Source organism: Chroicocephalus ridibundus, chromosome 12 (genome assembly GCF_963924245.1).
Source record: "Chroicocephalus ridibundus chromosome 12, bChrRid1.1, whole genome shotgun sequence".
In the NCBI taxonomy this organism is placed as follows: domain Eukaryota; kingdom Metazoa; phylum Chordata; class Aves; order Charadriiformes; family Laridae; genus Chroicocephalus; species Chroicocephalus ridibundus.
The window spans coordinates 4895954-4907848 of record NC_086295.1 but is presented as its reverse complement, the minus strand read 5'-3'; the positions used below and the strand labels follow the sequence as shown (position 1 = coordinate 4907848).

Here is an 11895-nt window from a genome sequence, read left to right as displayed (position 1 = left end):
AACCAGCAGGAGCTTGGGGTGGGAGCCCGGGTCAGCTCGCACGTGTGCCACCATACTGCAGGCAAGAAGCCGGTAAGGGCAGGTGACCGCATGGCACAGCCGACAGCTGAAAAGCTTTTAACATCATTAACAGAGAGAGAGGTTGGTGTCAGTCACCAGGAGAAATGTTTCACTCCGGATTTGCTCCCTGGAGACCTGCTATTCCGTATGCAAAGAGGGCTGCTGAGCTCCACAACAGCACTTCAATGACTTGATAGACGACAAAAGTACCCCAGCACCAGCCATCCCCTGCCCCGCGGCTCCTTGGGGACCAGGAGAGGCCACGTGCTGGGGAAGAGCTGCACGTGGCAAAGGCCACCGCCAGGCAGGAGGGCAAGGGTGGGACAGGCAAGGAAACCCATGGCAGCCGCCATGGCCACCAGGCCAGATGTGGCCCTGGGTGCCAGCCGGGCAAGCACCAACCTCACCCCGGAGGGATTTAATGTCGGAGAGCCCATGGCGAGATGCTGCCACCAGCTTCACTCCCCCTCTCCCTCTCCCTGCTTCGACACACGGTAGGAACATTTTCAAGAGCTTCCTCTCCACAGAGGCTCTGGCATTGCATTTTATAGCTAGAGCACTAAGTCACTCGGTGCAAAACGTAAGTCTATATTTCTTTTAAGATCTCTTGAGCTCCTCAAGCAGCAGCCACTTAAGCAGTCCTCGCTGGGCCACAGAGACACTACCTGCTTGAGCTGGTAGGAGGAGAGCAAGGCCCCTTTTACTGGTACAGGACATTCATCTGCCTCATCTCCACGTTGATGAATAGCTCTATTTTACCCCGTGTCAGGCTCCAGCAAAGCAGAGGATGAACAGCTAAAGCTGCGCTAAGCCCACACACTCCATTTAGCCGGGAGATGACTCAGACGAGGCTCTTGGTGCGGGTGGAGGTGACGATGAAACACGAGGGTACGAAAGCCGGCAAGCAGGGGCTCTGCTCTCCCCACCGGCCGCCGTGCTGCAGGGCAGGAGGGTGGACCCTCCTCATCCTCTGTCCCCCTCTTCGGTTGCAGGACAGTCAAGGGGGTCCTCGGCAGAGGGACAGCCCAGCCCCGGTGCTCTGCCACACGGCAGAAAAGGCCATGGATGGCAACAAGCTGTCACTTATTAAACACCTTTTATCCCAGCAGCTCTCCAGTGCCAGCTCGGACGGGAGCAGTGCAGCCCGCAGTGTTCGTGGGACAGCCATGGTCACCCCATCCTTCCTCCTGCAGAAACCCCAGGCAAGACCCAGTGATGCCAGCCCTGCCCGGGGGACCCGGGGGATGGAACAAGGGGTTGCCCAAACCACCTCCCGATTCCAACCAAGCCTTCGGAAGAGAAAGATGGCCAAGTCAGAAAGCCAAATATATTTTTTTGCCTGGTATCTGCCTTGAACGCACGTTTGTGGAGCCGCGCAGGGTGCCCACCCCGCACACCCTCCGCCTGCCTCTCCCCACCACCGGGACCGCGCGTGGCGGAGGCGGCAGCTTCGCCCACGGCCGCTTCAGGTCAGTCTTCTGAAAAGCCACTTCTCATCTCCAGCTCGTTTCCTGCCAGAATTAACGGCCCGCGCTCCTCCGGGGACCCAGCCCTTGCGAAGGCGCGCTGGGAGGCAAGCAGCAAAGGAGGGAATTAAGACCTTATTTCCTCTGCCAGAGATAAGATCTTTAAACAAGCTTCTCAGCCAAGAACTTTAATATTTTTTTTTTTTTATATAGGTTTTTTGCAAGGGAATCTTGTTCTCCAGAATTGCATCCGCCTCCAACCCACTTACAGCTGCCAAAGCCCGCGCTTCCCCCGGGACCAGCCTGCGAGCGGCAGAGATGGATGAGCTGACACGGGCGTGACTTCACCTCTGCTGTCCTGCCGCCGGAGCCCGGGGCTGTCGCTGTTCCCAGAGCAGCCCCCCATGGATCAGCCCCATGGACCAGCAGCCCCCTGCCCCAGTGTCAGGGCTGGATGAAGCCCGCCGGGGCGAGCATCCCTGCGAGCAGCAGCAACGCTTGAGCCAGCCACGCACCGCTCCGACCTCCAGCTCTGCTCGGATCTGTCTCTGGAATCGCTCCTGTTTTAGCCCAAGAAGGGCCAGCATCTGCGGTCTTGCGAAAGGCGCCCGTTCCCCCTCTGAAAAGACTTCTAGACATGAGTGAGGGGCACTAAAGTGGACGCCCAGGGTTTACCTCCCCTCTTCCGCAAAGCCAAGGTTGTTCCCTTACCCTGGGCCTCAATTCCTCCTCAATGCCCCAGTACTGGCCCTGTGTTTGGGAACACAGACAAACGTCCCCTGAGCCTTCACCGGCAAGAAATAAATGCCCCAGCCTTGCTCACGCCCTGGGGGTTTGCAGCCCTCCCTCGCTTGGAGGCTGCTGTGGGAACGAAGGCTTTGGGCTAATTTATCCGGCACATTGGCACTGCAGATTGACGCGCTGGCGCTGAGAGACGGCAGGGAATGGGAGCCGGCCGGCCAGGCGATAAATCACGGGACGCAGGGTCAAGCTCTGCCCGCTGGTACTAAAGGTGCTGGTCACCACGTTCCCAGCGGGACGAATGTTCCAGCCTCAGCGCTGCTTTTGTGTCCCATGCCCTGGGAAGGGGGGACACCCGGCTCTGTTGGATTGCCGTGTCCTGACGTTAGCCCCCCTGCGCTCCCCGCCAGCCACAGCCCTGCAGGTGACAACCGGGGGACAAGGCTGCAGGCTGAGCGAGTTTCCCACTTTCCGTCTTCGCTCTCTGTCCCACATCCAAGCAAACGTGACCCCCTTGGGAAGTTTTCCTGGAAAAAGGGGGCACGGACGCCCGCTGCTCGGAGGAGCCTGCCAGCAAGGGCTGTCTCGTGGGATCTGGGACACGGCAGCCTGCCTTGAACTTCTGCTCAAGGACGTCTGTCTTGTAAAGCGCAGCACAGCACGAGGATATCCGAATGGGCTTTTGATGAGCTTCCAGCAAGATAAACGAGCTTCCGTGACCCTGCTCCATCTTCCTGAGCCAGATCATCGGTAAAGGAGCTCCTGCCTTAGCCCGCAGCCCAGAGGAGCTCTCACCTCTCGCATCCCGCACGCGCGCCTGGGTACATTAATCTATGTCACCTGGGTACTCAGATTAATGTCACCGCTGGAGAATGGAGGGACTGTCCGTCCTAGGGCTCCCCTTGGGTGCCAAGCCCTGTCCAACCATCAAACTCTCAGCAGGGGAGGGAAGGAGAGCTAACAGATGACGGCTCCCTTTCCCGAGGAAATCCCGAGCCCTCAGCCCCGCACGCAGCAGGTCTCAGGGCTGGGCACAGACCAGAGAAGATTTTTGTCCCAAACCAGTCTCCAAACCCCCAACTTTCTTGGCTTGCTGCAGGCAAACAGCTACCCCAAGCTCCACCCGGGTCCAGGCTGTGGGGCTCCCTCCCTGGGTGCCATTAGTAGGTGTAATGAGCTGGAGATAATTGCTGCCTCCGGGACACAATTAACTCCTTCCTGGCCTGATCCAGCTGGGGCTTTTGCATCCCAGAAGAGCAGTTTCTCCCCCAGGTTCCTTAGAAAACTTCCATCCCTCTTCCTTCCCAAAGTGAGCCTTCTGAATCACAGCCCGACGAGCAAAGTGGGTTCACTGCTGCGTAGGGATGATTTAGATTTGGGATATATCTGGAACGTATCATTTATTTCAGGTATATGAGGCACCAGCGAAACTGGGAGGAAGCAGTGAGTAAATCAGTCACACCCTTGTGACGATAATGGGGTTTGAAGCCGCTCGGTGCAGCCAGGTGACAGGCTGCCCTGCTCTGAAAGTCCTGATCCTGTGGGGCCAGGCGAACATGACGAGATACGGGTACCGTCCAGGGATGCAGGGACACGGTCAGGAACCCTGGCGGGGGTGGTGACATTGCATTGGGAGACTTCTATGCCAGCACTGCCAGCAACGGCCGTGGGGACACAACCTCTGGCTGAAAAGAGGCACAGGGTGAACAGCCCTCTGTCCCCGCGACCTTGAACCGGGCACTGCCCAAAGAGCTGCTCCAAACCTGACGCCCACCTTCACCCAGGAGGTCCCGCCTGGAAGCAGCAGAGGAAGAACCAGGCACAAAGTCCGTCCTCCTCCCTGGCCCCCGTGGTGGGTTTCCTTTGCAGCAAATTCCTGTTTCAGAAATGCAGAAGACATGAAATATGAAGACAGAAATTGCCGGCGACTTTTAATTTGGGTTCTGCCAATTTCTCTGTTCCAGATATTGATTTTCCATAAAGATGAATCCCCGCTCCCGGCTCTCTCTGACAGGCACTATCTGGGTGTTCTGCCTACCCCGAGAGTGGAAATATGTTTTATTAAGTGTCAGAGCTCACTAATGAGAAGAGGGAGGAAAATCAATTGTCTGCTTATATCTTGATCTCAAAGACAGGACTAACAAGGTCTTTATTTTGGTCCTGTGGGCAGGAGGACGGGGCAGAATGACAAACGTGACAGACAACGGCTGTCAGCTCTGCTACAGAGAGAGCTCAGCTGATGGCGGGGGGGGAAGTGGTACTTGGTGTTTGAGTGCTTCAAACACATTTGTATTTGTATTAATTCAAAGGGATTCATAGAGTGCTATAAAATCCTATGGTTGAATTGATCCCTGATGCAAAGCTGCTGAAAACGGTAAAATTTCAGCTGCAGACTATAAGCAGGTTTATGCTCGTATTCCTAAAAGCGAGACGGCGGCTTGGCCTGCTGTGCTGGCTAGGGCAGCCAAAGGGATTCCGTTTTTCCATGCTGAATTTGGGATGAAGGTTAGCATTTATGCCAAGGAGAAGCGAGCTCAGTGCAAAAGCCTCTGCACAACTCCGGCAATAAATCCTGTTTCAAAGGCGCGCCATGCTGGGCTCATAGAGAGTGCTTCAGGTGACATCCCAACCCTGACAAAACGAGGAGCAAAGCTTGCTAAGCCCAGGACTTTGCTGCCTGAGAAGCTCAGCCGCGGCGCTCAGCTCAGCTCCGCAGTACTTTCGTCTTCTCCCTCCGCCTTTTCCAGGTCAGTTCTGGGGGACAGGAACACCCTGAATAGCCGAGACCTCGTCAGCTTGATGGCAGGCGTGCTCTCCACCGAGAGCTGCTAATTACAAAGACACCATCGCATCTTCAGAGATCGTGGGGTGGGAGGGCACCAAGGGAAACGGACACAAAGTGCAAGCCTTGCTTTAAACTCCTCCCGGGGCGCCTGGCACGGGCCGTGGCTGGAAGAGGAGGCGAGGTCAGCTGGACCTCCACAGGATTCTTCTTACGTCCTTAGGCCCTCAGACCACCAAGGCCGAGGGAAAAGAACACGGGCAATTCCCAGCACACACAACCCGAACGACAGGGTTGGGACCCATGACACCACCAGGAACATTCATTTCCTGCAGAAACTTGGTGTTATTACCAAATGCTGATCTCTGCTAGCCCTCCCCGTCAAGCAAGGCTATCAACCTTCTTTCACTCATATTTGTTATCTTGTCTGTTAGAGAATCACACCTGACAATCGTATAGTTAATCTCTTGGCAGCTGTGAAATGAAATGGTAAGCTCCGGCTGCCTCGAGGAGATGCATTGATTTCTTAAAATGACAGATCGCCTCCTCCCTTGATGTTCAAGCAGAAGCTCAGGGCTGGCGTTGCGGATCTTGCCTATCATTCAATTAAAAAAGCTTATCAGAGATGCACCCGCTAAGCATACACGGCAGCATTAAGGCTAAGCCCTGACCCAAAGATTTAATCACAGGGGGTACGAAGGCACCTTCAGACGCAGGAGGCCTGTCCGGTTTGGTGATGAACACACCGGTCGCGGCATTGAGCTCACTGTGAACCAGACGAGCCCGTCTCTTCTCCGCCGTAACGCAGCTGACTGGCCAGCCGGGTCCCGCAGCAGCGCAGAGCAGGAGAATCCCTTCCTACCCAAAAAGCGAAGTTTGCTGCACTTAATGGAGCCGTTTATATCCTATTTCAACACATCTCTTTAATAAGGATTATGTGTTTAAGTTAATGAAACTCCCGACGCTTTGTGAAACAGCCTGTCTCCCTGGGGAGAGCAGAGCACCGGAGCGTGTCCAGCCTCAGATGTAAAGAGTCACCCTCAAAAAGCGAAAATACCCCCCCACCCCACAGCACGCCGTAAAGCCCAGCAGATCCCGTTAGTCCCCCAGAACCACCCGTGCTTTCCTGGGCAAATATTAACGTGGGCAAAACAGCAAAGAGCAAAGCTGCAGCCTACGTGCGGGCATCCAGCCCAGGGTCCCAGGCAGAGCAGCAGCGGGGTGCTGAGGCTGATGTCCTGATGCTCAGGAGCTCAGGGCAGCGTCACTCGCAATCCTCCTCCCAGAAATGCTACAAACAGCGCAGTTCGGAGCAGCCTGGACTGAGAGGACTCACCAGCCCCTGGGTAGTGTTGACCTAAACCTCCCGACTCAAAACCCAGGCGAGGTGCCTGCGGTGGGAGAAACAGGGCACCCGAGTGCCAGCAAGGCCCTTGGCCGTGGCCACCTCGCAGGGTGCCACCGGCACGACCTTAAGGATTCCTGGGATGGAGCCAGCTTTTCTGCTACACCTTGCTCTCAGCCAGCATTTACCATTTTCTGGCTGTCCTGCCTTAGCTGCTTCCTCTCTGCCTGCAGGGACCCTTGGCTTGAGGTCGTGTCCTCATAGTTTGCTGCTGAGGTCTGGGCTCTGCAGGGAGAACGGAGCTTTAAACCAGCCCAGAGCGAAGCGGCTCAGTCTCAGACTCCTCGGCTTTAGAGCTGGGACTCAGAAAACACTGAGGCCGCTGCCTTTCCACGGAGCAGAGGCGAAACATGCTGGGGGAACAGTGTGAACGTCTCGCACAGGAGAGCAAAGCTTTGGAAATCGTATCTTGGGTGCCCCAATGGTCACAAACCCTGCACCTGGTCCTTTCATCCGTGTAGCATTCCCACAGCCCCATCGCAACAGCAAGGGCGCGAGATGGGAGTGAAACCAAATGTGCCGGTTCAGGGGGAAGCCCAGAGCCCTCGGCCCATCTCCTGCCTGCCCCCGGTGGGGTGGGAGAGTGCCCGGGCACAGCCCTGGGCTGGGGGACGGAGCCTGCTCACACCTCGGAGAGCAGGACACCCAGCCCGAGGGTCACTCCGACCCCTCGCCCCGTGCCCGGCGCCGGGGGATGCGTCACATTGTGACTCCAGCAGCCAGGCATTGTGTCCTGGCGACCCCAGCCACCGCCGGCGGGGTAGAAACAGATGCCACTAACTAATCAGGCAGAGGACAACACGGCCACGCATGTGGCTGTCTCCCCCTGGGGCCAGACCGGTGTCACCGGACCCGCAGGGACCCCAGGTGCCACCTCTCCCCAGGGACGAAGTGGATTGTGACTGAGATTTACGGAGGGGAAGGTAGAGACGATTTTGGGGCCTCCAGTCCCGTAGACAACTAGGGGTATGTCCCCACAAACCGCCACCGCCAAGGGCAAAGAAGCATCATGGTGAAAAGTGGAGCCTTAGGGGGGACGTCGGTGGGTGCTGGAGGCTCGGTGACACCAGCCGGGGCATGGCTGGGTGGTGGGAACCAACAGCAGGGAGAGGGAACGGCACCCGCGTCCGCCCAGGGATGCTGGAGCCTTGTCCCCGGGTGCTTTGCCTCCGGCTCCCCGGGCCTGGGGGGTGGAGATGGCAGGCAGGGAACCCTTGGCCTGGGGGATCCCAGGGCCACGCAGCCCCCGGCTTGGGCAACTGGACATGGACTGGTTGGAGTGGGGCCAGAGGAGGCCCCGGAGACGCTGGGAGGGCTGGAGCCCCTCTGCCGTGAGGACAGGCTGAGGGAGTTGGGGGGGTTCAGCCTGGAGAAGAGAAGGCTCCGGGGAGACCTTGGAGCCCTTTCCAGTCCCTAAAGGGGCTCCAGGAAAGCTGGGGAGGGACTCTGGAGCAGGGAGGGGAGCCATAGGACAAGGGGGGACAGTTTTAATTTGAGAGAGGGGAGATTGAGATGAGATATTAGGGAGAAATTCTTTGCTGTGAGGGGGGTGAGCCCCTGGCCCAGGTTGCCCAGAGAAGCTGTGGCTGCCCCATCCCTGGAGGGGTTCAAGGCCAGGTTGGACGGGGCTTGGAGCAACCTGGGCTGGTGGGAGGTGTCCCTGCCCAGGGCAGGGGGGGTGGAACGAGATGATCTTTAAGGTCTCTTTCAACTCTAACCAGTCTGTGATTCTACAACTCCAGCCTCCCAGGCTGCAAACATAGCAGCGCTACTGGGGAAAAATAGCCATTTCTGGCAAGAAAAAAAAAACCAAAAGAGATATAAAAACAGAAAGGCAAAACAAGCACAATCACAGCTCTGTCTCTGTGGGCAAACAGACTGCTGCAGAGAGCCAAATCGCTCTGAAAGCGGGGTAACGTAACCTGGTGCATGCGCTGTCCCTGTTGCACTCCCTACGGGGATGCCAGGAACCGGCACTGCTTTGGTTTGGGGTTTGGTTTTGGGTTTTGGTTTTGGTTTTTTTTTTTAGTGGAAAGCAAAACAGTGAAAAGGAAATACAGCTTGTTTTTTCAGTTGACAGCTCTCTTGGAAAAAAAGTGGCTGTGGATGAGCGAATTAGTATAAATTGTAGTGCAGCTAGGGACCAGACATCTGAAAGGTTTACAAACACTTGAAACTCCTACAAGGAACCGTTATTAGCTCTGTTATGTCTATTTAGGGAAAATGAGGCTGAGAAAAATTGCTTTGTCAACTAGGTATCACCATCTAGCTTCCACAAGACATGTAAGAATTAAAATATCCCGGTTAGCTACTAGAAAACTTAAATAATTATAACCAGAAAATTACATAGAATGAGGAAAGTTACCTGTTGCTAGATCGTATCACCGCAGGCTGGCTGGGGTCACACAAAGTCTTACTTTCGGGATTCCCTATTTTTTCCAATCAAGGGTGTTCAGCTTGCGAAGGCCAGGTTCGCAACGTCAGGCTGGGTTCTCGTTACAGTATCGCCGACGGCGGGGACACAGGCATTTATTTAGGTGATTTCTGCTTGCGATACGTACGGTGTGAGAGCCACGGGTACTGCAGCGAAAGCAAAACACGGAAACACCGTCCATCGTGGCTCAGCAGGAACCACCAAGCAGGGCCCGGCTTTGTCAGTAAACGGAACGGCCAAGACTAAGACAGAGAGCGGATACGGCGGTGCCAAGGACCACTACCCAAACACCTTCTTACCAGCAAACCCTTACCTCTCCGCAGGCGCTTTACTTGCATTTCAGTACATTGTTTACGGACCAACAGAGTCCTTCTACAAGAAAGCGAGGCGATATCACGGGCCAAGCTGATGACGTAAACTGAAACCAAAGACAGGGAAAACAACACATCACTGAAAATGCTGCCGTTGAAGGAAAACAATACCTCGCCGACAATGTTGCTGTTGAAGGCAGAGGTGCAAGGAAAACCACTAATGTTCCTCTTGAAAGCTGTTGTGAGGCGGCACTCGGCGTTCTGCGTGGCTCTGCCTGCTGCACAGCAGCTCGCTCGGGGGGCAGAGGGTTAATTTGAATCACCAAGGTGATTATGTAGCTGTAGGAATTGGCTTAGAAGACGGGTCTCAAACCTCAACAGCCTGGCAGATTACAAAAAGAGAAAAATAGACATCTCCAGAGATGTAGAAGAATGGAAAGAAATTGCTTACAGGAGTACAAAAGGCATCTAATTAGAATGAAACAGAAGATAATAAGATAGGGAGACATTTTGGCAGAGTATATCAGAGAATAATTCCTGACAGTGAATCTATTAAGCAGAGGTAGAACCTCTCAAGGGGGAGTAGCAGGAGACCAGTTGGTTGGAATATATAAAAGTAAGCCTCTACAAAACATTAGAAACCATTTAACCAGAAAGGAAAATTCCTCTGGAACTACACCTAGCCTAACAGTTCTTTCCCATCTATAAATTTATAAGCTAAGCTTTATCAGTAAGAGAGGAGAGAAGAGTCTCAGCCATGATTAGCCATGACAGCGGGGTTGGACTAGATGACCTTTAAAGGTCCCTTTCAACCCAACAGACTCTATGATTCCTCTCCCTCAACGGCTGCTTTTCCTTTGCTTGTTGATGTTGTTATTGCTGCTTTCTCACACAGCAACTGAGCTTTGGAATCATGGCTGAGGCTTTGAATGGACTTGAAACCAGTTCGGAGAGTGCTGCGCACGGCGGAGAAGACAACAATGCCAGCTGGGAGCAGTACCTGGAAAGGAGAACCCTTCTTCTGCAGTTCCTGCGCTCCGACCTGAGCCTCCACAACCTCCAGCACCACTGGAACAACGTCGAGCTTCTGAAGAAGTGTTACTTTTACTTGGAGATTGAGCCCAAACACGTGAACGTGAGAGACCAGAACGACGTGCTGCATTGCATTGACATCTTGCAAGTAATAGACCCCATCCGACTGGAGAGGGTGAAGAAAGTGGGAAAAAAACAGACTGAAATCCAGCTGTTTCTTTTAACTGAGCTGCTAGAACAGCTGAAACGGGGTTGGGAGGAGCTGAGCTGTTACGTAGAGACCTGGGATGTGATAACTTTCCTCTCCAGGTGGGACCTGATTGTGCAGAGAGTGTCCCAGCTCTCCATGTCGATGAAAAATCTCCGTTCCTTGCAAGAGCCAGGAAAGCTCTATATCAAGCACCGTTTGGTCTCACATGCAGGTCTTAGAGGCACCGGGCTCTCCAACATTAGGCTTTCTCTCTATACGAAAAGGCCACTGATTTTTGATCGAAAAGAATCAGTTGCACACAAGGACTGGGCCGAGCTCAAGTGGTTTACCGAAAACCAAGAGTCACACGTCGAAGAATGTGAACTGCACGTTAAGTTGCTGACAAACGGGAGTCAGACGGAAGTGGGATACGGTAGGCTTCAGCAAGTCACCTCCAACACATGCATAGTCCAGAACCTGCAGCCTGGCAGCTCGTACGAATTCACCATTCGAAGACTGCACACTCTAACGCTTGTCTTTGTAAGGTGGCACGATAGCATTACGCTGAAGACACAAGAATAACGTTGTTGAAGACGTGGAAGCAGCCCCTAAGGCACCAGAATGATGAGGTAACACACAAAAACGTTTTCCTTATTTTATCCATTTGAAAAAGCAGAATGAGAAAAATTAAAGGTTTTCAAACATTTCGCCTGAAACGGAACTGGTTTTGTTTTCAACAACAATTTTGCAAGCGCCTTCCCCAAATCTTTCCAGGTTCACAGTAACCCATTCCAAATTCTTCACACAAAATAACACCTTTCGGCAGCATTCAGGACCCAACGCTCACTTCCCGCTGCCAGAACTCACGGGCGGGAGCAGGTCGCGGCAGGCAGTCTTGCAGGACACCTTGGATGCAAAGCACAGGGGATAGAAGCCTCTCCATCATCCGGTGCTTTCCATCCACCAAAAAATGCTCAGTGCCAGCTTCTTGCAATGATGTTGGGTTAGGTTTTTTTACCCCAAATTTGTTTTTTTTCCCCCCCACGTCCTTCTTTCAAAGCACCTGAGCTTTTCAAATCACTCACCCTAACTTATCTCTGTCTCTGGTTCCTCTCACCCTCTACGCCCTGTGCTTAATAGGTCCAACATAAGCATGATTCAATGCTCACCCCCCTACGGTGCACGAAAAGATCACTGATTAAAAAAATACCCCCAAAACCACCAACAAAAAAACCTCAACCAACCCCTCCAAACGCCCGCAACAAACAGCGAAGGGTAATACATCCACACGACCAATCTGTAGAAAACAATCTTTTTCTGCCACGTACTGCAGTTATCGCCCATTTTCTTTTTTACCATTCGGTTCAGCCCAAACATAGCTGTCCCCACACAGAGTCTGGTCAAACCATCACACAAACAGGCCTTTTAGTAATAAAATTTATTATTTAAATAAATTCAAATCATTTTTACAATT

The 11895-nt window shown here is 53.8% G+C and overlaps 1 protein-coding gene across 1 annotated transcript; it reads left to right on the top strand.

Annotated features, from left to right (window-relative positions):
• The first annotated feature begins 411 nt into the window (after positions 1 to 411).
• Positions 412 to 11046, top strand: FNDC11 (fibronectin type III domain containing 11). The gene is given in 4 exon segments (XM_063350315.1): positions 412 to 498; positions 1053 to 1262; positions 10095 to 10994; positions 10996 to 11046. Coding segments are annotated over 4 exon segments (1248 nt in total).
• Positions 11047 to 11895: the final 849 nt, after the last annotated feature.